General features: G+C 39.1%; 3 protein-coding genes and 2 long non-coding RNA genes across 9 annotated transcripts; 3 read left to right on the top strand and 2 right to left on the bottom strand.

Annotated features, from left to right (window-relative positions):
* Positions 1–538: 538 nt before the first annotated feature.
* On the bottom strand, positions 539–8,452 carry LOC113746091 (uncharacterized). Its single transcript, XR_003462599.1, has 5 exons — positions 8,060–8,452; positions 6,285–6,349; positions 1,057–1,161; positions 809–968; positions 539–708 (listed from the first exon to the last, which is right to left on the bottom strand). It is a non-coding gene; the product is annotated as an uncharacterized LOC113746091 (long non-coding RNA).
* Positions 7,779–13,122, top strand: acot8 (acyl-CoA thioesterase 8). The gene is made up of 6 exons (XM_019267255.2): positions 7,779–8,032; positions 9,548–9,684; positions 9,884–10,109; positions 11,336–11,493; positions 11,735–11,926; positions 12,833–13,122. The coding sequence occupies exons 1-6, from the start codon at positions 7,833–7,835 to the stop codon at positions 12,949–12,951; spliced, it is 1,032 nt and encodes a 343-aa protein (XP_019122800.1). The 5' UTR covers positions 7,779–7,832; the 3' UTR covers positions 12,952–13,122.
* Positions 13,123–14,510: 1,388 nt separating this feature from the next.
* On the top strand, positions 14,511–18,438 carry ift52 (intraflagellar transport 52 homolog (Chlamydomonas)). 4 transcript variants are annotated; one of them, XM_027275233.1, is made up of 15 exons: positions 14,689–14,707; positions 14,776–14,871; positions 15,093–15,262; positions 15,589–15,676; positions 15,816–15,945; positions 16,053–16,128; positions 16,291–16,362; positions 16,460–16,586; positions 16,670–16,753; positions 16,833–16,901; positions 16,986–17,140; positions 17,224–17,311; positions 17,750–17,858; positions 17,949–18,094; positions 18,168–18,438. In XM_027275233.1, the coding sequence occupies exons 3-15, from the start codon at positions 15,144–15,146 to the stop codon at positions 18,210–18,212; spliced, it is 1,308 nt and encodes a 435-aa protein (XP_027131034.1). In that variant the 5' UTR covers positions 14,689–14,707; positions 14,776–14,871; positions 15,093–15,143; the 3' UTR covers positions 18,213–18,438. The 4 variants fall into 4 exon arrangements, with proteins under 4 accessions (XP_010751142.2, XP_027131034.1, XP_010751139.2 ...); XM_010752840.3 differs by lacking the exon at positions 14,776–14,871 and having other exon boundaries at positions 14,511–14,707; XM_010752837.3 differs by lacking the exon at positions 14,689–14,707 and having other exon boundaries at positions 14,716–14,871.
* Positions 18,439–18,447: 9 nt separating this feature from the next.
* On the bottom strand, positions 18,448–19,475 carry LOC113745072 (uncharacterized). The gene is made up of 3 exons (XR_003462042.1): positions 19,343–19,475; positions 18,614–19,254; positions 18,448–18,527 (listed from the first exon to the last, which is right to left on the bottom strand). It is a non-coding gene; the product is annotated as an uncharacterized LOC113745072 (long non-coding RNA).
* Positions 19,476–20,050: 575 nt separating this feature from the next.
* Positions 20,051–26,339, top strand: mybl2b (v-myb avian myeloblastosis viral oncogene homolog-like 2b). 2 transcript variants are annotated; one of them, XM_010752836.3, is made up of 15 exons: positions 20,051–20,375; positions 20,835–20,931; positions 21,050–21,121; positions 21,216–21,308; positions 21,438–21,622; positions 21,749–21,881; positions 21,973–22,032; positions 22,200–22,406; positions 22,637–22,909; positions 22,996–23,138; positions 23,282–23,381; positions 23,502–23,612; positions 24,938–25,054; positions 25,149–25,280; positions 25,369–26,339. In XM_010752836.3, exons 1-15 carry the CDS (start codon positions 20,356–20,358, stop codon positions 25,495–25,497), a joined length of 1,872 nt encoding a protein of 623 aa, XP_010751138.3. In that variant the 5' UTR covers positions 20,051–20,355; the 3' UTR covers positions 25,498–26,339. The 2 variants fall into 2 exon arrangements, with proteins under 2 accessions (XP_010751138.3, XP_010751137.3); XM_010752835.3 differs by having other exon boundaries at positions 20,052–20,375; positions 21,402–21,622.
* Positions 26,340–26,777: the final 438 nt, after the last annotated feature.

Raw genomic sequence — 26,777 nt, 5'->3', positions numbered from 1 at the left:
AATATATGATGGATGTGCATTGTGTGTGAATAAACTCAGAATGCAGTCATTCTGACTTTATTAGTACTCCTGAGTGTACAAAATGTCAACAATTAGCAATTATGACCTGGAACTAACTTAGGAGCAATAAGGGTATACCGAATAACCCTGTGCAACCCCATTGCAAGCATACAATACACCCTTCAATCCACATGGGGGCAGGGTCTGCTAGTGTCAAGAATACTCATCACTTAGTCAAAAAAAAAACATTTATATTGTTTTTAGGACAACAGCTTACAATAAACCAAATGTGCTCGTAAAGTTTATTTTGATTATTGTATAATAACATTGTTACTTTAGAAAAAGAGAGAGGCAAACACCATCACTATTACTACAAATTATATATTTATTATATATATTATTTATTTTTTTATGGATAAAAGCTGTTTCTGTAAACCTCACTGACTGGATGTAAGTTAAAATTTAACTGAATTGATTGAAATAGATTTTTTACGAACACTTAAACATTTGCATTTGATTATAATTTATTGGAATTTAATTATGTTTTTTAACATTTTGTTACACATGTAGACAAAGGCAAAGAGTATACATATATTAGGTTTAGACATAACAAGCTAAAAATGACAAGTGATTGGTCCAATGGTGAGTGGGTTGAGCTCAGGTGTGTTGGAAACAGAGCGATATATCCTCTTTCTGCAAAACTATGAGCTGAGAGGGAGTAGAGTAATGAGACCGATACCCACTAGTGCCCACAAAGTAATGATTAGTGGAATTTTAGAATAAGTGAGAGGTTGAGTGTCTGACTCACTGGAATGCAGTTTGTGTTCCTCTTGTCACATAGCCTTATTTTGAAATAAAGGAAGATGCATGAGTTGTCACCATGGAGAGGGAAGAGCAGGACAGAGAAACGAGCACAGCGTGATACACCGTTCTCAACCACTGTCACGCGTCGTTGGTCAGCAGGACACCTGGCAAAGATGTAATTAGGATTATTACACATCCTCATAGATTTTACATTTTGCACTGCAGTCATTTTAATTTGGGAGTGAAGCGTACCTGTTATAAATGAGGAAGGATCACTTGGGGTCGTCAGGGTTTGAAGACATTGTGGCATAGCAGTCCTCCGGAACAATTGTGAAGCTTGGAACCATGGAACCATTTCTTGGAGGGTAGAGGAACAAGTCATCTTGAGTTGAAGTACAAACCAGCATGTGACTAAGAGGTTAGAGAAACCACGTTTTATCTGCAGAACGTTGGTAACACCTTGAGGACGTTTTCGTAATGAAACCATTTAACCAACCATTTATCCATGTCCAAGACAGGAAAAGAGAATTTGCCACAGCCCAACTATGACAGACCACCCGGGCATCATTCATTCCCCAGCCCTTGTCACACACTGTCTGCCATTAGCAACCTAAAAAACAACAGCTGGTTGCAGACTGCAACTTGCAACTGCAGTGACACCAATATTGAGGAAAAGCTCCATTTCATAAATGTAGTTGTTCTTGATCATTAAGTCACTGGGCTCCTTTTTTATGTTGTCAAGAAAAAGATGTTATTGTGCTGTAATAGTATGTCTGTTAACTTATATATGCTATAAATTAGACTTTTGAAATGATGTCGCTATTGTGAATGTACCTCTTATTTTAACATGTAATTTTGTTCGCAATCAAATGAATGCTCAGTTTTAAGTCACTTTATCCATGCGAACAATTATAAATGCAGTGTACTTAATGTAAGCATAGAAATTTACCTTCACAAATGACACCAGCATCATCTCCATGTCCGCAACTTTTGGACACCGATCCCTTTTGTTTACAGTCTGTTATCGATGACTCACTTCCTGAACACTGAAAGTTATGTTCCGTAATTGGTCCACTGCCCTGGCCAAAATGTACTTTCTTTGGTATTTTGACAGCCTTGCCGCAACTGTTGACAGACCACCCTGGCATTATTCATTCCCCAGCCTTTGTCACACACTGTCTGCCATTGGCCGTTGAGGAAGACCTCCACTCTTCCAGAGCAGGAATTGTCGGAGTTGACTAGTCTCACTGGAGTAGTTGATGTCGTCGTAGTAGTTTGTTTGTTTGAAGAAGCTTTAACTGTTATATTATTTACAACACCACTGCTGGTTGCAGTGAGACCAATATTATATAAAAAGTGCATGTCATCAATGGATATAGTATATTACTAAATCCCCTGCCTCCTCTTTAAAGTTGTTTAGAAAAAAAGTCAACACAATGTAATGACTCAACTGTGTCTTCTTTGACATTGCTTCTTGTTTTTTAAGAAGATGACCATTCTGTTCGGGCATACTCATCAGATTTTTGGTAATTTCTGAGAGATAATATGCCAGACACTTTACCTGTCCATCATGTTGAAGTCTGCATTAGCAGGAGCTATGGGAGATAATCCCAGAGTTACATTACATTACATTACATTGCATTTAGCAGACGCTTTTATCCAAAGCGACTTACAGAGGAGGACATAAGCTGAGAAAGGTGTAAAGGAGCACAGAGTAGTTGTTAGTTTTGTTAGGCAGGGAAGCATTATGTTAAGATAAACTTGCTGTAAAAGACAAAAGACATCATGACAAACTGCATCAAAGCTCTACTGACTTACTCAATGGTTGATATTAATACAAATTCACAAATGATATTACATTATGGTACGATTCACAAAAATTCCTGTTAGAAATTAGTTAGATTAGATTTAGGTATGAGTGATTCACATATCCTCACTTGTCTCAAAGTGTCTGTTTGTGAATCCACCAGCGAGTGAAAGAACTTGATTGTAAGGATGAACACAATGCAAGAGTGCAAATTTGGCGATTTTAAGCGATTAAATACGTCGTTTGCCAATATAAAATGACTCTGCTAAAAAGTGTAAAGTACGACCATAAATCACCACCACATCATCATTCATTTACCTTTTTCAAGTGTGAACCAGAGAGCTTGGGGCTGACAGACAGCACCTGGTCAATGCTGTTGCCTCTGTGAGCTTCACTCTTATGCTGCCTCCTTCAGTATGTTACACCTGTATTTTCCACTCTCCTCAAACTGAACCCAGTCCCAGACACATGCCTCTAATGACAAACTCTCTACAGACTCTATCTGTCCTATGGACAGTACTAATGGACAGCCACCACCTGCACGTGCACCCTCTAATCTAGCCCTATTTCAACATTTTACAGCACAAATGCTCACTTGCTTAGCTGTGGGACTTACAGTCATCATCTAACATTCATCATGTCATCATTAATCACATATTTTATATAAGCATCATATAAGCCCCACAGCTAAGCAGGTGGGTGTTTGTGTTCTAGAATAGTCAAACAAAGACAGACAGAACATGCCCTTAATTCAGTTCACCTACTTGTTTACAACAAGCAGGATGTCTCCAGTATTGAGGGAGTATTATCTGAGGGTTTGGACCTCCAGCCACAGGTATTCACAAATTATACTAGGAAGAATGTGACAAGCAGTCTTGTGTCTTGTTTTGCTGCCTTTATGTCACTGTTTTGGTTTCTTGTTTAGTGCTTCCTGTTTTACTGAGTTCTACCTTTGGTTAGCACTTCTTTACTATATATTATTATTAACATTATTAATGTACCACAGTCATTTAAATGAGCTATAATAAAACCTCTCCTCTTGATCTGGGGATGTTAGCCAGCTATAGACTGATATCTAACTATCCCTTTCTCTCCATCCTTGAGAAAGCTGTCACCAACCAGTTGTGGCTTTTTTACAACTGATTATTTTAGGATGAGTCGGGATTGCCTCATACCATAAAGTAAGCACTTGTTAAAGTTACAAATTACCCTCTAATTACAGCAGACAAACGACTCTTAAGGAATCTTTTAAGATTGTAGTGCTGCATTTGACACCCTCACATCCTATTACAGAGACTTAAACATTGAATTGGCATTCAAGGAATCGCACTAAGCTGGTTTGAGTCTTATTTATCAGAACAATATCTGTGTGTAGAGTGGGGATAACACAGCAGAAGGTGGAGACCTCAATGACAAGACATGACAGTGATAGTTGAGTTTCATAAGGCTGTAAGTTAGACCAGTTTCATTCATGTTATGTTTCCTTTGAGTGGCATTATTCCTTGGCACAGTTGCCAAAGTGCTTGCTCATGGTGGGAATACGGTCTAGACCTGCTCTATATGTTAAATGTCATGAGATTTCATAACATTTGTTATCATCTAACACTATATACACTGTTATGTTATCTATCTATCGATCGATCGAGCTTATATCTATATATAGATATCTATATATATATATATATATATATATATAATTATATAATATATTATTAGTAAAATTTATATATATATATTTTTTTTTTTACCTCTTCACATGAAATGATTGTGACAATGTGATTTATTCTTGATAGATAAAGTCTTTCTTCTCAAAACTTTATTGATCAATCTCTTCCAAACATACTACAGTGAAAATTAAACCGCATTTAATCTGATGTGTATAAACAGGAATAAAAAGAGGCATGTTTCTGAATACAAAATTCTTTCAACTTTATGGGCAACTGTGTAACTAAACAACTAAATAAACATGTAACAAAAAAAAATCTTTAAATTTAAGTTAATGAGTTTTCTCATAGTTGCAGTGGGAAAAAAAAGACATTTCCAATTAGACCAAGTAATCCATTAACGTCTGTCCTGTCCATGAATATGTCTCCTAATCAATAAGTCTATATGGCCAATGTTATTACCCATGCCTATAGCTTCACAGAGAAATCATTTTTAGCAGTGTGTGGAGCAGAGCTAAGAAACCTGAAAAACCTACGCACAACAGAGGCTAATCATATTTGTTCCTTTAATTGGCTGAAAACCACAGTGCATATGTGGTCAGATACAGTAACCCTAACCCTGTACATCCTGTATTTTATAATAAGCTTCAGGTCAAGCAAAACCAGCTGTGGGAGCAAGGGATGTATTCTGGGTTGCATGCCTGTCACTCAGTCACCCGTAGGAGGGGTTAGGTGTGTGTGTGTGTGTGTGTGTGTGTGTGTGTGTGTGTGTGTGTGTGTGTGTGTGTGTGTGAGAGAGAGAGACCTGGGCGTAGCAGTAGTAATTTAAATCACCTGTACCGGTTTGTAGTTTTATTGTTGCATTAGAGACCGCAAACGCAAATGCAATCTGTGTCATACCATCTACAGAGCATCATGCGACCTAAATCCTGTATGTGTGTTTTTCAATAAAACAATCAAAAGCAGCTATGGATGGACGTTTTGTTTGTATGTGGCTAATTGTTGCGCTGGATAGCCGCTAATACACCAGCTTCAGTTCAAACAAATGAATCCTCAGTAACTTCATGTTTGTTTTTTGTTGTGGGTGACTGGAAAAACTCTGGCACTTGATTGTCAGGGATGGGAATACTTGAGCTCAAAATTATATGCTATTTTAGTGGCAATGATGTAAGAAATGCTCTACCATTGAAGTTTTGAATAATATATGAAGAAAATTATAACTTGAGGGTCAGAACATGCAACAAATAAAGACCGTTTGCTTTGCTTTGGAAAACACCATTTGTGTTTAGTGCAAGAATAAAAAAGGGATATTAAAAAAAAACAGTCAGATGTCATAAAAGTTTAATCTGTCTCTGGCATTTTTATTGATTGTCAATTCTAGTCATTTTCTACCACCCCATTTCCAAAAGAGTTAGCATGCTGTGTAAAATGTAAAGAGACAATGCACTGTAACCCCATATTTAATCAAAAATAACATAAAGACAACTTTCAATTTTGATGCCAACAACATGTTTAAAAAAAAATTGGAAATTGAAAAAAAAAGGAACATTTTTAAGAAACACCTGGTGATGAATTTGTAAACAACAGATACTGAACCATTTATCTGACAAGAATGTCTGAATGGCTTTTCCACCACCACGAGCTGTGTGGCCTGAATGATAGCTGCTAATTGATAATGTTGTCTTCAAACACTTTTTTCACACCAATAGATTTAGATTTTAGTCACATAGTCACACACAATTCACATGTTCATTTTAAAAGGTAGCTGGACTTTTTTCCGCCACCTCAAAGTACTCATTATAAGTGTTTTCAAGTCTTATCCCTGAAATGATATGAAGGCTTTCTTGTTGCCATGTACCAATGACCTTTTCTAAAAAATAAAACAATAAAAAATTAAATAATGTTTCTTACTCTCCTTTAAAAAAAAATCTAAATCTGAAAAGGCTGACCTCCATGCAGATATGTGACTGTAGAAATGTGAAATATGCTCTACCAAAATACTTACACACCTATTAAGGCTTTTCATATTGATGCAAGGGGGAAGTGGCAGGCTGCTTTGTAGGCTGCTGTCTACCTGTGAATTGAATAGTAAAAGTACAGAAGTATAATCAGTAAAATGTACATAGTATTAACAGTAAAAACACACATAAAAATGTAATGATGATTTTCGCATTCTTGATTCATGGAGTGATTGTTTCTCAAATAGTGAGAAATGCTGTCAAAATTACCCAGAGCCCAAAGTGACCCCTTCACAATGTTTTCTTCATCCAATAGTTCAAACCTAAAAGATGAAGTTCTTGAAATAATTCAAATAAAAAGCAGAAAAGTGTCCCATTTGAGTAGCTGGAAGCATGACATGTTTTTGCATGAAAATGGCTATATGTTTATAAAAATTGCCCATGGGTAGGACCAAACCTAATACAGTTACCCAGTACACTTTGTACTCGGTACAGGAAATATGACAATTACTTCTAATGTAACATCGTAAAAAGCTGACTAGACTAGTATGATGCTTACTAAGAAAATGATTTGACCTATTAAATATGTTGTCCTACTGGCATTTACTGATTTCTTATTCATTCAAAAATTCTCAGTCACAGTGACACTGAGTTATTACAGTAAAGTACCACTCTGTACACTCCCAGTCTTTAGGCTAATAAGACAAAATGGCTAGGCCCATAACCATTAAGGTGCAGTTACCAAGTACACTTTGTACGTGACATTACACTGAAAAGTACCCAATAATTATCTCCAATCAACACAATTAAAGGCTGTTGAAACCAACCAATTTGCAAACAGAATGTTTTCTTTTAAATAACTAAAAGCTGTATGACGTGAATGATGCTGTCTTGTCATGAAGTGGTTTCTGATACACTTTGGAAAAGAAAAAAAGTAAATAAGCAGCAATGTATTCATATTGTGGGACAATTCATTGCCAAAACAGAATAACTTTTTGCCAGTTAACTCCGTTTCTGTGAAAATACATGTGGTCTGACTAATAAGTGGAAACCAATCAGTCAAAAAAAAAGTTGTCAGGCTGGGTAAAATGTAGCACATACAGTAGTAAATGTAAAATGTGTTTGTATGTTTAGTTACTAGTGGTGTGTTAAATTTGGTGATGTGGTGTGCGGTGGCTGCGAGTGTTTTGGAGCCACAAACAACAAAATCTTGATTAATATTCTTCTTATTTGGTATACATCTGCCATGTACTATCCATAATTGGTCTACGCAGCAGTATCTGAACATCTGTCATAATCAGTGGTACTTGGAGAGACCAATATTATCTGAGCTGGCAAGTTTGGGAAAAAGTGGTCCAATTGACCAATCAGATTGCTAGTTCGGAACTGCTTGTTAATATGCTGTACGTGTCATTATCATAGGTTATGCATGAAAGGTTCTTAAAAATACATTTGCTAGAAACGCTGAAAAAAGTTAAAGAAAAAAAAAGACACTTTTGTTTTGGTTTGAGTATGTTGTATAACAGTGGGTGGCGGCAATGAGTCAAAGTTGGATTGGTGACCACCTTTGAGCAACACAGAAGAAGCAGCTTGATAAACATGGCGGAAAAAGAAGAGGACCCTAACCACAGCGTTAGTGGTTTAATGAATAATTGTAACACTGCAGGGGTGCCCGTGTCACCGAAATCACCTGAAGATGAAACCTCGGAGAGTCCTGTGCCTGAGTATGCCCAGGACCTCAAAAGCGTCCTGGTCACCAGCGTTTTAAACCTAGAAAAGCTCGACGTAGACCTGTACAGGTAGCTGACTGCAGTTTGTCACTTTACCTTAGCATTATAGCCGAGGGGACAGTCGATTCAGCGCAACTTAAAATAACCAAAAATAGATCTGTTGTTTCAGTAAAGCAGGATTTTGACTATTGTAGCTCGACCTTTGACATTGTGCAGTGGACTGGTTGCACAGATAAATGATATTTTTACCTGTAAAAACAGGAAGAACAATAGAACAGTAACGACGGCTCAGTCTATTAGTACTAGCACGCACATTAATAAACGAGTTTCCTGCTATGACGAAGCAAATTATGTGCTGTTGAAGCAGTCCGGTAAAAGGTGCGCCTACCTCCACCACGCTAACCAGCGTGCTTACCGTGGCACCTGAAAACCAATAAAATTAGAGTGAACACAGGTGTTGCCCATGAGACTAATTAAGGTCCTGTTCCATTTATTGCAGCAGCGACTCTCCAGTGAACCACCACAGCAGCACCCTGCCTCTGTCTGACCTGAATGGAACTGAACCTTAGTCAGTATCATTGGTAACACCTGTGTTGACCTGACTATTTCATGTCAAGATTCAAGATCTCTTTATTTATATTATTCATTATTATTATATTATTTATACAATTTCATGTCAAAATGGCTGCTGTGAAAAAGGTCTGTTACTCACAGCTGCACTGGAAGCTTATGAAACTCATAATGTTAACTTTTCGTACACTCCCTTTACACACACCATTCAGTATAATGGCTAATTATATTATATTATAATAGTTATAACATTAAAGTGTTTACACCTCCCTGGTGAAGAAAAACTATTTATTTATCTCCGAAGGGAAATTCTTTTATTGCAGCAGCATTATAAAATATACACCAATAAACTCATTATGTGCATTATTCATAAACATGGTGTGTCTTTTCATTTTTACAAAGATGTACCTGCCTGTTAGAGTCTTAGACACAGACAGCAATGTGGAGTTCACCTGAAATTCCCTGTGTGACGTCAACAGCTGGGTGTCCCATTTAGCTGAGCTCAAAACACAGATCTTTGTCATTGGCTCCCAGCACACTGCAAAACAAATTCTGCCATCTGCTGGTTCCATCGGCTTATTGGATCACACAGGTAGTCTTGTTGTCTGGTTTTAACAGTAATGTATGTTTGAGAACTGATCTTAAGACTTTACTGATCACTTTAATGGCTTTGCATGGCCACTGCCTGTTGTACCTCTTCATAACGTACGCCATATTGCCACGTGGCAAATCCTCAGGCAGAGGTGTTTTACAGACTAAAGGGGAGAGAGAGAGACATACTTTTATCGAAAGCCTTTCCTGATTTTACTTCAGTTTTTAAAAATGTTTTCCTTTAACATCTTTTTTTTGTTTTTATCTGGATAAAATTTTCCTTTAAACCCTGATTTTAGAACTTGATGTGGATTTTTGAAAAGTGATCTATAAATATTATTATATTAACAGTCAAAGCTATGTTAGCATTATCTAGTGAGACTGCATTGCATGTATTTAAATTGTTTCTCTGTTTTTCCCCAGAGGGACACACCACTGGGTGCCCCGCACTCAGCGTTTGTTTGGGGGTCAAATAGTCGGTCAGGCCCTTGTAGCTGCTGCCAAATCTGTCGGCGATAATTTCTATGCCCATTCTCTCCACTGCTACTTTGTACGAGCAGGTAAGATGTAACAGTCTCAACACTTTTCATTACTCTAAAAGGCGCAACTTTCATAGAGTGAATGAAACTACAGAAGACTAGAAAAAAAAAACTTACCCACCAACCACAATACCTGTCAGAATCAACGGAATGCTCCGATAAATTGGCCACATCCAGTCCCAGCTATTGTTGCCTCACAGCTGTCTTTTGTGTTTTTCAGGGGATCCTAAGGTTCCAGTGCTGTACCAGGTGGAGCGGACAAGAGACGGTCGGAGTTTCACAGTGCGCTCTGTGAAGGCCATCCAGCATGGACAGCCTATACTTATCTGCCAAGCGTCCTTCCACATGCAGCAGGAGAGTCCACTGCAGCACCAGTTCACCATGCCTACTGTCCCTCCGCCTGAAGACCTCCTCACTGTAGAGGAGCTCATTCATCTTTATCTGAGGTAAAGCTGTCACTACTAGTCAGTTGACAGAAAATTAATCATACTATTTGATTCTATATTAATCATTCTGATTCATTTATTAAAAATGTTTATAGCTAACATTCCAGACGTTTGCAGGTGAAAGCTTCTCAGACATGATGATTTTCTGCTTTTCTGTGTCATATCTGATTTCAAACTAAATATGTTTTGACATAGGGAAACTAACAGGCACCTTTTGTTATATTCTGAAATTTTATAGACAACATGATCAATTGAGAAAGTATTCAGCATATTATTGATAATGAAATCAATCGGCAGTTGCAGCCCTGATCTCAGGTAGAATAATAATGTATTTTAATAACAAAAACAGCACGAACAAGAGGATTGAATAGTATATGTACTAATAGTAATAATAAATTACTTTAAATTATTATTGAGTACTTATAAAAAAATAAAATCTAATATAAGAATAGTGTCTGAGTTGAACAGCAAAGTGAAAATGTGGTGGGTTAGGGTTAATCTAGTACCTGCAGAGATCAGCCAATATGAAGAAAAAAAACATAATCACAGACATCAAGATGTTGCAATAATTATGTTACTGACATCAAAGTCAAGTGTTTGACTTTTTATGTTCATCCCTATTCAACTGAACCAATACTACTTAACTACAAGGCTACAAGCCTACATGTAATGTGTTCACACAAGGTTGAATTAAATGACAAGCCAGTACTTTTGGGTACCATAATGACACAGGACAATTAACAAAACCACTAAAAAAGCACATTTTTGCCACTAATATCCAGCTATTTAATAATAATTCTGCAGAGGATTTATCTCAGACATCTGTTATCACAACAATAAAAAGTAGGTGAATTGACATTACATGTCAGGCCTTTGAAGCATGAAATTAACAGTGCGTCTTTCTAGAAACTGTGTCTTGGTTAACCTCAGAAATGGAAAGTAAAATGAAATGAAATGGAAATATGCTTAAGTTTAAAAAACTCATAGAAGAGTTCATCAGTCAAAATATACTGGACATACACACCAAGGAGTGAACAGCAATCTTAGCACGCCAACTGCTGACATGTCTGTGCAGGTAAATGATGCTGTGTTCACAAATGCAGACTGCTGTTTATGATCCCCAGCTGGGAATGTAAAACTATATGTAGGTATGAAGCATTGAATGACAGGGAAAGGGATACAGATAATTGGTTGCTTATTACTGTATTTTCTTCTATTGTTCACAGTAAACCAGACCTAGCAGAAAATGCAAAACAAGGCCTGAACAAACTGCTGGCTAATGAGGTCCCCATTGAGATAAAGCCAGTCAACCCACCCCAGTTTTACAGACGTGGTGCAACTGAGCCGAAGAAGCTGTTCTGGGTGCGAGCGCGAGGATACATTGGTAAAATGCATTAAACACTTTTGCAATGCATACATTATAAATATTGAATATAATGTATGCTACATTATGTGACTGAGAATACAGTATTAAAAAAATGTTGATCTTAAATGTAAGTCAATATGTAACATGTTAAGTAGTAGATTTTAACATTAAGTAGTAAAAATAAAAAAATCTATCTATATTAAAAACAACTGAAAATGTAAACAAAAGTCAAATCTAACATGGATGATTCACGTTGTAGGTGAAGGCAACATGAAGCTGCATTGCTGTGTTGCTGCTTACGTATCAGACTTTGCATTACTGGGCACAGTGCTGCTGCCTTACCCCAACTACAGGGCCAAGTTCTCGGCCTCCCTAGACCACGCCATGTGGTTCCACAGCACTTTCCGCACCGATGAGTGGATGCTGTACGAGTGTGTGAGCCCATGGGCAGGTTAGTCTGGTGTTCACTTCCTAACTGCTGTACTTTATTTGTTCTGCCTGCCACAGTACAAATAGGCCTTTACCATGACAGGAACCTGAACCTGTAAGGTCTGCACACGTGTTGTGATTCAGGGTAGTGGAAAAGGCCCATAGGGATCACACATGTTACACATTTAGACATGTATTTATATGTATTTATATGATCGATATGGGATTTTTAAGACCAAGATAAAATTTTAGAGGCAAAATGGCAACTGACAGTGAATTTCTAAACTGGAATGAAAATAGACATTTTACACATACATGACTATGCATAGGTGGCTGCTTTCTTTAAAAATTCACTTTATTAAAGAATATTTAACTTAAATATTAAATATTGTTAAATATGTTGTATAGTTTAGCATGCTGTATATATACACTGTAGACCCACACTGTAGGCACAGTTTGTAAATCACAGTTCACTCTGCTGGATAAACCTGATGCAGTGACATGAATATATTCCCAACATTTTTCTGCATTCATATTGGAGCATATCAGATAACATATACGCGATACTGGCCGGTATATTAGTCTGGCTCTAATATTTACTATTGAAAGATAGAATTCATGAAAGCAAAATATTTAGTATAATAGTTGGTGTTGATACATTAATCATAAAATATTAAAAGCATGTTCTACATATTTCTACACATTTACAAATTGAGTTGCACCTGGTTGACCTGAATGATTAAATTATTTTTCATTTTTTTGCCTCATGACCTATCTCTGTATATTATATTATACAGTATATGTTCTTGTATGCTGCTGTTGTGGCTTACCACCTATTACCCATTGCAGTTGTCCTTGTCAAACCCTTAGGCACAAATGTCTGTTTTCCTGCTTTGAGCCTAACATGTGGTTGATGTTGTGTCCTAAGGTGGCAGCAGGGGACTGGTTCAAGGCAGACTGTGGAGAAGAGACGGGGTGCTGGCTGCCTCGTGTTCTCAGGAGGGTGTCGTGAGAGTGAAACCTGCCACAGAGCCCAGCAAACTATGAGCACATTCCTAAGATTTGCTTTGTTTGTTAAATTTATTTGTAATTAATCATATACATTTTATTTAATTTTAAGCAAAATTGTTAATTTAATTAAGTTTTATTAAGAAGATGCAATGATGTATTTTACTTCCAGTCCGTAAAGAATGAAAAGATTAAAATGGATGAAAGATTAATCATTTGTCAGTTTCTCACTACAAAATGTCACACAGAATTAATTCCACTAGTTTGCATATTCACTCATACATTGTATGTAAAATTCAGCAATATCAAGACAAAATTCTACCACTTTGCTGCACAAGATTACATTTAAAGTATGGGATTTTGTTAGATCGCATAATGCGAAAGAAAGGAATGATCTGAAACCTGATCCACTAAAGGAAATGAGCCTAGAAAATGCACAGTCTGTTCCTCTAAGAGAAACTAAAACAAAAAGAAAGTGAAATGACACCTGGTTCACCTGTAATTATGGAAGACTTATTCACAAATAGTTGTTTTGGGTTTTTTTTTTACAAGGTGGCACACTTGATAAATGCATAATTCATAAAGGCCATGGTAGTCAGGAACTTGAATTTTAGGCCTGGAGGTTTTTCTTAGAGCACAGCTAAACATTAAATTATACATGAAATGTGAGGATAACATGCAGGGAAGCAGGAGTATTAAATACACAGTGTAACGTGTGCAGTTTCTGTGCCACGGTTTATTAGTTAACGCTTGTGGATCTGATACTTTTATTCTGAAGGAGTTGTTCAGAAGTTGAAAATAGTGCAATAGTGCACTGTACCAGGACGAGATCACGTTGCTCAGACCTTTCTTTATACCGTCAGTGGTTCTTCCAGTAGAAGTACGGTGTATCTGTGCTTTCAGTAGTGTATAGTCACCTGAAAATAAGAATTGCTACGTTGTTATCTTAGAATAAGCCTTTAAGTACAGATTCCACAGGTCTCTGGTTTCAGCCAGGTAGAAGTTTTTTAAGTGACTGAACAATGAAGAGGACTCATCTCTCAAGGACTCATCACTGAGCATCCCCATGGACTGCAGTGAGAAGGATTCGGCTATAGTGGACGCAGAAAGTTCAGCAGATTGAAGTATAAAACATAATTCTTATTTAATCACGAATACATACTGTATGTTCACTGAAACTTTATTCAACTGAAAAAGTGTCTCAAACTCGGATGAAACACTTTTAGATATTTATCATTTTAAAATCAGACACTGTACAGTCTTAAACTTTCTTTTTTTATTGCCAGTTTGTGTTTCCAGCCCTTCTCTCCTCTCTTGTTACTGTCACCAACAGTCCTTGTATGCCTAGTTTGTCAACAAAAGTAGATCACACCAAGTCTTAATGTCACTCCACCAATGTAAGTCTGGAGGTGATGTGGTACCACAAACTACTTCACCTTATCTTTATTATTTTTTAATCACATCATAAATCCAAAATAAAACAAACGCTCAACTTTTTTTTTATTTTAATTATAGCATATGCGCCCTGTACACCGTCCGGGTGGAGCACTGTGCCTTCGCTGTTTAGTTCCGCTCTTTTTGTCCCGTCCTTTTTATTCCGTCAACATAACTAACTAACGTCATTAAAAAAAAAAAAGATTTTCGGCATTTTGAATCAATCCAGAAGATAGCCGTCGGTAGAAACAGATGTCTGGACCCACTCCTACTCATTTATTTGCTTGGTTGCTATGTGGTTAGCGCCCTTGGTTACCACTTTTTCCACCCATCATGCATCGCTGCAAGGAGAGCTTGTGAGGTAACTTAGGCAACGGCAAACTGTTAATGTGAGCTAACACGGAGTTACAGATGTTACAGATGTTACAGATGTTACAGGCTGTGAGAGGTCAACAGTAGCTGTAGCTGTCTCCTCCGTCACACGAACAGAAAAGAGAAACATTCATGTTGCAGCTCCTACGTAAGGTAACGACATCTGACGTTAGCCTTTAGCTACACTTAGCTTCTTTTCGACGACGGTCGCTCAAACCGTCTTCTTCTTTTTACCAACAATCACATCGTTTGTAAGTTAACAGTGTTGAAATATCAAATCTAATTGCTGAGTCATCGTGTTAACTCGAAACATTCAGCTAACACTGTAGCCGTGTATTAAGGACACTTAACTCGGAGTTCCAACTTGTTTGTAGGTGTCTGGATGCCACTGAGTGCCAGCGTCGGTGAGTGAATCTAACGAAGGGATGGAGAAGGAGCAGCACAACACCGTCGTGTTCAACTCTTCCAAAAGAGAGCTGTTTTCTACCAACAGTGGATACAAATCCATGCAGAAGAGACTGAGAGCTCAATGGAAAATCCAGAGGTAAGGTGTCTCTGCCGTCTACTCACTTTGGACTTTTGAACATTTCCATAGTTTTGCAGGAGTGTTGAGAACCTGTCATTAAAAGATAAATGCTGTCTGTGCAAATGTTTAATTCCTCTGTACATATTTAAATCTAGATCTATCTCAGGTCAATTTAACACATGGCTCCTGTGTTATAGGTTAATTCTAATGTATGTTTGCATGCTGCTACTGGATGCTTGAATTTCCTTCGGGATCAATAAAGTATCTATCTATCTATCTATCTATCTATCTATCTATCTATCTATCTATCTATCTATCTATCTATCTCTCTCTCTCTCTTCTAGTATGAAGGAAGAGCTGTCTTTGGACAAGCTGAAGGGTGTCAGGTTGTGGATAACTGCAGGCCCGAGGGAGAAGTTCACAGCATCAGAGGTGACATATTAAGAGGGGGTGAAAAAAGTCGGTGTTTGTCAATAAATATATATCATAAACATGCCGAAACATGTTTTTCCTTCCATATAACCCGCTCCAGAAACTGAGAGCTCTACTCTACTCTGCTGCTTTATTTCAGCTGGAGGTGCTGAAGCACTACCTGGACACAGGAGGGAATGTGCTGGTCATGCTCGGCGAAGGAGGAGAAATGAAATACGACACCAATATCAACTTTCTCCTGGAGGAGTACGGGATAATGGTCAACAATGGTACGTGTTGGAATTTCTATCTATCTGTGCAGCTTCGGGTCATTTTTTGTTGCCGTTGTGTTGAGCTCTGTGGTGTCTGTTTTCTTTCTCGTGTGTCGCCGCTGCAGATGCCGTTGTGAGGAACGTGTATTACAAATACTTCCATCCTAAGGAGGCGCTTGTGTCCAATGGTGTATTAAACAGGTTTGTTGCTACAGCTACCTTTCTCGCGCAAGCACAGAGTGTTTGTTTGTAGGATATATGTGTATTCGGATCAAGTTGTAAAAAAATATCCAGCGCTTAAATAAATTAGCTTGCAAGTGAATGAATGTCAGTGTCCCAATTCTCTGCCATTTTCTCGTTCAGAGAGATAAGTCGGGCTGCTGGCAAAGTGGTCACAGGAATCACTGAAGATGAAAATATCGGAAATGATGCTCAGTAAGAGATTTACTATTATATTCCTGTCTTCTACATAAAATACTGCATTTAATGTTTTGAAGTTATATTGAGCTTAATCTTTTTTGTTCTCCTGTAGAGCTCTGACATTTGTGTACCCATATGGAGCCACACTGAGTGTGATGAAGCCTGCTGTAGCTGTTCTTTCAACTGGCTCAGTCTGCTTCCCCCTCAACAGGCCTGTGCTGGCATTCCATCAAGGAAAGGTCAGAAGCACAACATAGTTTTGAGACTGTAATAATATGTGTGTGTACTTGTGATGCTGAAAGATGTTTTTTGTCTCGTGAAGGAGACTGGCAAGCTGGCAGTGTTGGGTTCCTGCCACATGTTCAGTGACCAATACATAGACAAAGAGGAGAACAGTAAAATCATGGTGAGTGCAGTTCACATTTACTGTGGAATTCAAGCAGAAATATTTGTGCACAGCAGCGCATCATGCCTTTGCTTTCTAGGACGTTGTGCTCCAGTGGCTCATGACTGACAACATTCAGCTGAATCAGATTGACGCCGAAGACCCAGAGGTGAGAGAGTGTACTTGACAGGAGAATGGCGTCGCTGTTGTCTTTTAAATCAGCTGACATCCATCATGTCACTTTCTCCCACAGATCACAGATTACAACATGTTGCCAGACACAGGGTGCTTGTCAGACCAGCTCAGAGTGTGTTTACAAGAGGGTGATGAAAACCCCCGAGACTTCACGTCTCTGTTCGATATGTCTTTGTTCAATTTGTCAACTGACACTTTGCCCCAAGTCATTGGGTGAGTATGCAGAATAAGCCTGAGTGCCTCACCTCTCTGCATTTCTTCTTAGCCAACAACTTTAATGTTTGTTTTTTCGGCAGCGCTTACAAGCAGCTTAATGTCAAAGATGAGCCGCTTCAGCTGATCACGCCGCAGTTTGAGACCCCTCTGCCTCAGCTTCAACTTGCTGTGAGTTTGAGTCCTGCGTTACTGTTCCAGAATTCATTTTATAGAGTCATATACACAACTGAAACATTAAAGAGTTAGTTTGGATTTATAGAATTGGGGTTGTATGAGGTACTCCTCCATAATCAGTGCATGCCTACAGTAGGAACAGAAGCTAAACACTGCTGTGGACAAAATTAGCCAGCAGGCTACCTTCACAAACAGTATATCCCTTGTGGAACACAGATTGATTAGTTTGCATTATCAGTGTTTTGACATGTTAGCTCGTATCTGGACTAACGTTAGTTGCTGCAGCTCAAGGCAGCAATACATGACTCATGTGACAGAAATTTACATTAATTATAATTAAAAGGAATTTGGTGGCTTTGGAGACAAGTATGAGGCCTGTCACAGGCCAAAGCCTTGCAAGTTTAAACTCAGACATTGGCGTCATCTTTTTAGGTCTTCCCTCCTGCTTTAAGTGATTTGCCTCCACCCATGTTGGACCTGTTTGATCTAGATGAAACCTTCTCTTCTGAGAAGGTGCGCCTGGCACAGCTCACCAATAAGTGTAAGTTCAGTACTTAAATTATGCTTAGTTAACTGTTGGGTTTAGAAAGTTACCATCCTGTTAATTTTTTTCAACTGGTTCTATTCACAGGCACGGACGATGATCTTGAGTTCTACGTGCGCAAATGTGGCGAAATTCTTGGTGTGACTCCAAAGTTGGATAAAGATCAGAGGGATGCCAAGCACATCTTGGAACACATTTTCTTTCAAGTTGTAGAGTTTAAGAAACTCAATCAGGTGAGACCCCCTTAATTGTGTAAACAAGCATTTCATTTAGAGACCTTCACTAAATTTATTTCATCCTTTACAGGAGCATGACATGGACACAGAGGCCCAATTCACGAATGCATTGTAACTGGATTCAGCTGTGCCCTCTCAGCACTCTTTGTCATGTCCAAGCAGAAGAGTTTGTTCCTTAGAAGCAGCAGTTGTGGACTACGCTGTATAAACATGGTACTGTGGTGATCACAAACTGTTAATTTGTTTAATGTGTGTTACTGTTAGTTAAATTTCTTTGTTGTCTTACTGTTAAATATTTTATATCTTTCTATTGTATTTTGTAAATAAAATTGTAAAAATACACTTGAGTAGATAAAGTTCAGTTTTATTTAAATATTCACAGCTTTTAAAAAAAAAAAAAAATCTCTGCATTAATCTTCACACATGGATCCTGTAAAAACAAACACAAAGAGCTAGAACATGGATTTTGAAAGTTGATACAATGATTAAAAATGTTAAATAAGCAGAGCATCTTACCTTCACGTACACACAGAACATTTTAAAATCCACTTTAAGTCATCCTTGATGCATGGTGGGTGCAGAGGCAGACAATCATGTACAGCTGAAAAACTCCAAACCGGTGAGTTTGTGAGGGTGAAGGTGTTTGAAGGACAGTCTGCCACGTCAGGGAGAAACCTCAGCAAGTGAATATTGTGTAGACGGGGGTTTTGGACTCCATGTTTGCTCCAGACCACTGGACTCCATGTAGGGTTTGGGACTGTTGCTCTCTGGTTTAATCAAGGACACATCCCATGACATCTGAGAGGCAGCGACATCACTGTACAGCTGGTCAAAACAAGCAGCCTTCTTCTGCTGCTTTTGAAGGAGTATCTGGGGTGTAGAGGACTTTCCTTGTAGAGGTACTGCTAGGTAACAATTGTCAGTGTCTTGAGAATTTACGCTGCCCATTGGAAAGGCTTGAGAGGGAGAGATGGGGTCTGACGAGAGGCAGAGAGAAGCCAGGACGGACAACCTTGTGTCAGATCCATCAGCCTCTGCATCATTTGAGGTTCTTGATGTGGACAGTTGTTCCAGCGACAAAGCAGACAGCAAACTGTGTTCCCCAAAAAACTTCCTGTCGAGCTCTGATGGAGAGGAGCACTCAAAGCTTTTCATATCTAGGAGGTAAAACAGATACTGCTTGGAATCACATCGACTGATCAGACTTAAATGAATGAATCTTGAGAATAAAATGACTTTTCGTACCTTTAATGACCTTTTTCTCCATTGTTTCCTTTGAGCCAGTGGGTGTCAGCTGAGCTCCAGCTGGGTTTTAAACTTTTGAAGCTGTTTGTTAATTGACCCAGCTGGAGACTGAGCAGGTCATCAGTGTGGAGGAGGTGGGGGTGGCATACACATATCATGGAGGATCACTTTTCAGTACAATGTTATTTTCATCATGTATATTATATATAAATAATAATAATAAAATGTAAAACTCTAATAAAACCAGGGCTTCAGCTAACAGTTAACCTTATTTATTTTATTTTTCCCCTAATTTGCAAGGCCAAGATGACCCTTTCAAATTTGCTTATTTTGAAAGACCAGTAGTCCAAAACCCAAAACAAGAAAGAGAAGAAGAACAATACATTTGTATTTCCTATTTGGAATCAGAAAATATTTTTATTAATACTTGACAGTTGTTTGATTAACTTTCAAATTAAAATAGCTTCAGATAAAAGCCCCTCACGGTATGGGATATTGTGGTTACTGTTTTTATACAGTTAAAGTGATTTTTTTGTCGCTTTTAGTGATTATTATATATTTTTATTATTATTATTATTTTATAGTAGAGGTAATATGACAACATAACCCCGTCCGAGTAGTCTAAGTTTGATATCTGAACATTTAAGTAGGACAAGCATTTTATTTCAGCTTTTATTTTGAAGCTCCCACCGGAGGCTTCCTATCTAGGCTCTTGACCCAACGCGCACATCTAATGCGCACCTACGTCACTATCTGGTTTTTCCGACAGAGAAGGGCGCGAGATAGAAATCCAGGAGCGCGGACACAGCCCGGGCGCCCCGCACCAGCTGGGCACAAGCTACAACATTACACTGAACACACCGGCACCAAGCCTCCGCCACCGCCACGGAACACTCCACGACGACGTTAAACCTGCGGAATACAACGACATAACACCGAATATACACGCACATGACGTGCAGGGGCAGCAGGAGAAATCAGCGTCTGACCGTAAACAACAGAAACAGAGGGAAATGTCTTGGTGGCCGCGCGGGTAAGATGTTGATCTTTGTTGTCTGAACTAACAGCAGCACTAACGTGGTTTACTTTAATACAGTCAGGGGGTAGTGTTAGTATCTAAGGCTACACTATTAGTATTGGCATTTAGTTGGCTGAAGTAAAGTTGGCTTTTTTTTTGTAATTTCTGACTACTTCACCGACTCCTGTCTGTGCCGCCCTTTTCCGGACAATCACGATACACTGGATTCAGTGTTAATGTGACTCCACACACTTTCTGTTAACTCACAGCACTCACATAAAATCTGCCCAACACCGTACCGACATCACAGCTTTCTACAAACAAACATTTTATGGCTGTGAGCTTGAAATAAACCTGATCGAGTTTTCCTCGCCACGCCACTAGGGCGGATCAGAGGCCGGTTTTTGTACTCTGCTGTCAGCCTTTCACCGTGCACATCACGGCTGTTTGTTTGTTTGTTTGTTTGTTTCTCAGTGAGGATGGAGAGGAGGCCATGCATCAGGACACCGACTCTGATGTGGCGGAGCAGAGAGATGGTGGCAAAGTGAAGGTGAAATGGACTCAAGAGGAGGTGATTTGTCATGACTTGTCCTGCTGATATTTGCATGTGGCCTCAATGACTTTGTGGAATAAGGGATGGCTCTATAAGGACAGAGGACATAAACATGCTCATTTGTTTCTTTTTACAGGATGACAAGCTCAAAGCACTGGTTCAAAAACTGGGACCCAATGATTGGAAATGCATTGCCAGCTCCATACCAGTGAGTTTGGTTCACTTTATCATTTCTAAAAGGCTTTGGCAGTGTTATGTCAAGAGTAATCTGATTCAAGCTACACTCATTTTGTTTTGCTTAGACCCACACCGAGCACCAGTGTCAGCACCGCTGGTTTAAAGTCTTGGATCCAGAATTGGTTAAAGGTCCATGGACGAAAGAGGAAGATGAGAAGGTAGGTGATGTGTTAGTTTAGCTTTTGACTCACTGAGATTATCCAGTGCAGTTAATCAGAATGTAATTCAAACGCACACCCTTCATCTCTCAGGTTATAGAGCTTGTGAATCTCTATGGCAACAAACAGTGGGCGGTGGTAGCCAAGCATCTGAAGGGCAGGCTGGGGAAGCAGTGTAGGGAGCGCTGGCACAACCACCTAAATCCTAACGTAAAGAAGTCATCGTGGACGGCCGAGGAGGACCTCGTCATCTACAAGGCTCACCGCCTGCTCGGGAACCGCTGGGCCGAGATCGCCAAGCTGCTCCCCGGAAGGTAAACACTCTCCTTCAACGTCGGCTCAGAGGATGTTGACATGGTTGTGTGTGTGTGTGTAAGTGTGTGTGTGTGTGTGTGTGTGTGTGAGAGAAAGGACTCATCTTGTATTTTTTTCTCTCACAGGACGGATAACGCGGTGAAGAATCACTGGAATTCCACCATCAAACGCAAGTTAGAGATGGGCTTCTATGCTGGAGAGGTGTTCGGGCCAAACGAGCTTGAAGAGCTGTTGGCCCGCGTCAATACAGATTTGCAGGTAGGCTGTCTTTCTCCTGATGTTTTCCTCTAATATGGATGCAGTGCTGGACTGTATGAACCGTGTTACATCTGTTTTCTGATTTACACAGATGCCCGGTTGCTCTCAAGATGACACAGACAAGGAGCCAGAGCAGAAAACACCCACTTCAGTAAGAAAATGTCACAGCTATTTGAAGAAAAAAACATCAATTTAAATCTAGGGGTCATCTGCATAATTTAATCTCCAACTTGTTATTAATGAAGTCTACATAAAGAACGTCTGTATTACACAACAGGAATCCTGTTTTTAACGTCTGTGTTGTTCCACCTGTTGCAGGAAACACCATTTTCAGATTCCATTAGTGTCAGCCCAGATGAAGTGGGACCATCAAAGGACGTGTCCTCTCCAAAGGAAGGTTTAAGTCCCAAAACTGAGGCAGACGCCAGTGGAGAAACAAGCTGCTCTAGCTGGGTGGTGGATAGCTCTGGCTTTCTATCCCCTAATGGCCCAGCGCTGAAGGAAGTGCTGGACATGGTGGATGGGGTAAGTATACTACTTTATTGTATATATTTTAATGTATTGTAAGATATAAGCTTCTTATGACTAGTTAACATCATTTTGTATATTTTTTATGAAGTTAACTCTCATGATCTTTTACATTTTTACACTTCCATACTCACCAAAGCACATAAAGGCTTTAAAAAGCTCATTGTCATATGTTGATTAGTGACTAGATGTCCAGCTAACAAGTCAAATGTCTCTTCTGCTATCAGGACCTCGACGGCTGGTGCAACCTCGCAGCCTTTGACCTGCCCGAGGACAGCCCGAGCCCAGAGCGCCACCAATTTCGTCTGGAGGGCAGCGCCTTGCAGGAGTTGAGCAAAGGCAGCAAAGGGGAGCTCATCCCTATTTCACCTGGCGGGGTCACGCCGCCTTCCATACTGAACCGCCGAAGTCGGAGACGCATCGCCTTGTCTCCTGATGCCAATAACTCCATGACGCCCAAGAGCACTCCTGTCAAAATCTTGCCCTTCTCTCCATCTCAGGTAAGCAGTTAAATCCCGTTGTGGTGACTTTGATGCTGCTCGTGATGTCGCATGAGATGGACCACCTAACTAACGTGTCATTGCAGTTCCTCAACATGTGGACCAAGCAGGACACACATGACCTGGAGAACCCGTCCCTCACATCCACACCAGTGTGCAGCCAGAAAGCCATTGTTACTACACCGCTGCAGCGTGATAAGACCCCACTCATTCAGAAGGAGAACTCAGCGTGAGTGGTCTCTAACTAGGAATGGGTTTTTGATACATTTAATATGTCAAATTGTTCATGGTGTTTTGAGGTTGTAAGTAAACCCAAGAATGGAATTAAGTTTGATTTTCAGTCTTAATGTTGACATTTTGTTTTGTTTTCAGATTTGTTACACCAAACCACAAGTCTGAGCTCTGCACGACCCCACGAACTCCGACCCCGTTCAAAAATGCCATGGAGAAGTACGGCCCTCTGCAGCCTCTGGTGAGCATCTGCGAATGTAAGCGGAAAGTTCAGTTTCTGGTTTTATAAGCATTGCATTAACTCTATATTGTACTGTGTGTCTGTGTGTGTGTGTGTGTGTGTGTGTGCGTGTGATCCTAGCCCCAGTCCCCGAACCTCGAAGACGACATAAACGAGGTCATTCTAAGAGATGCTGGGATCGACTTGGTTGTTGTACGCTCGACTCCACCTGAACAAAGACGCAAAGCGATGGTAACTATGAGTCAACTTTAATACTTGACACCTATTTTAACCCACGTTAAAAGTATACCATAACATTTTAGTGCTGGATCATCAAGAGCCAACATGATATAAGAAAATAGGAAAACCTAATTCAATCCCAATAATAAGTACTGATCTCATTTATCTTATATATTTATAGATGAATAGTAAACTTTTGGAACAAAACATGTGTTAGACAAGCTACACGTAGGTAAAGTGTGACCTATCCTCGTGTGTTTGTGGTCGCTATAGTGCAAGGGTGTCCAAACTTTTTATAAAGAAGGCCAGATTTAACAATGTGAAGATGTCCAGGGGCAATACTACGGTGGCTGGGACCCGCCATTGCTGCAAATAGAAAGAAACGCTGCAAAAAAAAAAAAAAAAAAAAAAAAAAAAAAAAAATGCAAATAAAAAAAGCCACAGCAGAAGTTAATTACCGGGGACTATTATTGCCGGTGCACCAGTGTTTTTTTATGTGAGAAAAGAAGAAGACCGAGAGAGAGAGAAATAAGAAGAAAAACGAATGAACATATAAATGAAGAGGTTAGTGTTTCTTTTATTTGGAGCAATGACTTTAAACATGACTTACTATGAGTAATGCAAAGTCTGTTAACATTTAAGTTTAAAAAGTGTCACTCTTATGTCCGGAGTTTAATGTTTAGCTCATTCAAATGCCTCGTTATGTCAACCAAAAAAGTCAAATCTTCCAGCCATATAGTAATCAAACAATCCTAGAAGGCCATGAATAATATATTATAAAAATGAACCTCAAGGCTGGACTGTCTAATACTAATCTAATACTGTAGATTGTTGTTGAAGGTGAATCTGAACTTTTACTGTTTGGGAACGTTGGCTGCTTCACACTATAGAGCTGCAAATTAGAGTGACAGTCATCCTCTTTTGGTCAGCAGGTGGCTGCACAGGAGCAACTGTGCAACTGTGTGAAATCTCTGGTTCACTCACTCCCCCAAACTGACATTTACGAATGCTTTGAACTAATATGTTTTAACTTTTTTTGCTTGAAACAGAACATATAAACTGCTTAGTACTGCCATCTTCCATTTTTGCCTTTTATTGCTTATTTTGGACAGAAATTGTAAGTCAACATTGACATTCTTGCCAAAGCTATTTACAAGTATCTGATACGGAATATCATCAGAGTAAAGTTTGTCTATGTGTTTTCTTATGAACAATAAATAGAGCAACATGTATAAAAACAACATTCTGTAAATAATTCGCTCTCTATTGCACAAATAATGGTGTACTCTGCCATACCTATTATTTACACACGTGTGTTTTCTGCTGTTTTTTCTCAGCATCGGCCTCCGATGAAGAAAGTGCGGAAGTCATTGGCCCTAGATGTCATCGACTGCCAGTTGATGCCTACACACAAACGCAAATCCCTCAAAACGGAAGCCAAACACAGCATCAAGGTAAAAAAAAAGAAGAAAGGAAACAGAAACATGTTGTTAGTTCGTCCCTTAATTTGACACAATCCTAATTTTATCTTCCTTTTCTTGGCCACAGGAGGAACCTGTGAAAGTTTCTCTCAACTCCTCATCGCTTTGCAGCAAGCAACATGAAAATATTTTGGATCAGGGTTTCCTTTTGGGTCCTTGTGACAGTGCCATATTTCCCAGCGTGACACCCCCAGTTCCAGTAAGTTTTTAACCCTTTTAAAAGGAGTGAATATCCTCATCAATAGAAAAATCTAATTCTACTCTGCTGTTTTTCTTTCTCTCTTCAGATGTCAAAAGAATGGGAGACAGTCGTTTGCGGACAAACTAAAGACCAGCTTATCATGACGGAAAAAGCAAGACGCTACCTTCGCTCACTAAAATCTCACGCTCCCAACCGAGCCCTGATTCTGTCCTGAGACACGCCAACATGTTACACACACACACAAGTTAATGTTGCTGTTTTGTTGTAAATTGTGGTGGAGAAAAGAACGTGTCTTGTGTAGGTTTAGCACAGATCTTGAACTGTCATCAGTAATTTGAGAGAATGGTGCTTTTAGATTTAATCTCAGTCAAGCAAGGCTTGAAAAGGAATTTAATGAATCACCTTTCATTGTACTGTTGTCACTTAAACATGTTTGAGAAGATCAATGAATGTAAAATTGAAAAAACACGGCTATATACTTTTGCTATCACTGAAAAGACATGGTTTTACAGTGCATAATGTGTCTGTAATGTAGCAGTTTTTTAAAGTTGCAAACACTCAGGTTGCACCTCCAGTTCTGTTGTATGACTTGAACGTGGAGTAAATTCAGACCGGTTAATCAGTAGCGCATTTATCCATGTTGGAAATGTTAGGTGAACATTGTCTTGTCAGATCTGTTCAGCATTTGTATAGATTTTAAATACATCTCAGTATCGGGGCATAAAGTTCTCAGGCACCGTGTCTGATTTCAGATGGAGCAATTTTTATTCAACACATTGTTCACACTTCCCTCTGGACAACTTGTCAGGTTCACACATCTTTTCTCTTTTCCTGCAATATTAAACAGTAAAGTAAGCTTCTCTCGTGGGTTAAAAGAAGCACTCCTCAATAATCCATCGAGGTGGCTTATTACTATACCTAGCTATACCAGCATGGAAGGAAAGGGTATTATGATATTTGGCACTGTTTGTAAATATTTAGTGTTGTATGTTTTTACTTTATCTTGCAAACATTTTGTTCAGAAATGTAATAAAATGCCAGTAATATGTCCAATAACACATTTTCCTGCTGATTATGCTACTACAGCACAAAGCAGCTTAATACTGTACTGTGTATCGGATGTTAAGCTTCATTTACCAGTTGACCGGTTGTGGGTTTTTATAGCAGGTTCAGTTCAACCAGATTCATGTTTGTGTGTGTGTGGTACCACAGTGAACAGTTTTCCATTTCATCTTGGTAAATTTTAGAAGTTTTAAGCTTTGAATGTCCACCTGACCATTGTTTGAGTGGAAAGAAGTCATATCAGGACATGTCAAATACCTTCACATGTTTCACTAATAGTTTTGTAAACATCAGGCTTAATTCAAAGAGCTACTGGAGCTTGTTAAAGTTAAATACACTTAAGTTCGGAATCTTATTTATTTTTATACAGTATGCATCTGAAATTTGGGCCTACAGTGTTGTAAGTGGTTTGCATGACAATGCCAGTATATC

The sequence above is a fragment of the Larimichthys crocea genome, chromosome I (genome assembly GCF_000972845.2).
Source record: "Larimichthys crocea isolate SSNF chromosome I, L_crocea_2.0, whole genome shotgun sequence".
Lineage (NCBI taxonomy): Eukaryota > Metazoa > Chordata > Actinopteri > Sciaenidae > Larimichthys > Larimichthys crocea.
The sequence above is the reverse complement of the archived record's forward strand: the minus strand, read 5'-3'. Positions and strand labels throughout refer to the sequence as shown.

Excerpts from the sequence above, each read along its gene's own strand:
- acot8 (XM_019267255.2), top strand. The coding sequence starts at position 7,833 with ATGGCGGAAAAAGAAGAGGACCCTAACCACAGCGTTAGTGGTTTAATG. Across the intron at positions 8,033-9,547 it reads CTCGACGTAGACCTGTACAG|AGGGACACACCACTGGGTGC; the intron begins GTAGCTGACTGC and ends GTTTTTCCCCAG. Across the intron at positions 10,110-11,335 it reads CTCATTCATCTTTATCTGAG|TAAACCAGACCTAGCAGAAA; the intron begins GTAAAGCTGTCA and ends TATTGTTCACAG.
- ift52 (XM_010752840.3), top strand. The coding sequence starts at position 15,144 with ATGGAGAAGGAGCAGCACAACACCGTCGTGTTCAACTCTTCCAAAAGA. Across the intron at positions 15,946-16,052 it reads CGGGATAATGGTCAACAATG|ATGCCGTTGTGAGGAACGTG; the intron begins GTACGTGTTGGA and ends TCGCCGCTGCAG. Across the intron at positions 16,754-16,832 it reads AGGAGAACAGTAAAATCATG|GACGTTGTGCTCCAGTGGCT; the intron begins GTGAGTGCAGTT and ends TTTGCTTTCTAG.
- mybl2b (XM_010752835.3), top strand. The coding sequence starts at position 20,356 with ATGTCTTGGTGGCCGCGCGG. Across the intron at positions 21,882-21,972 it reads GCGTCAATACAGATTTGCAG|ATGCCCGGTTGCTCTCAAGA; the intron begins GTAGGCTGTCTT and ends TGATTTACACAG. Across the intron at positions 23,382-23,501 it reads ACGGCCCTCTGCAGCCTCTG|CCCCAGTCCCCGAACCTCGA; the intron begins GTGAGCATCTGC and ends GTGTGATCCTAG.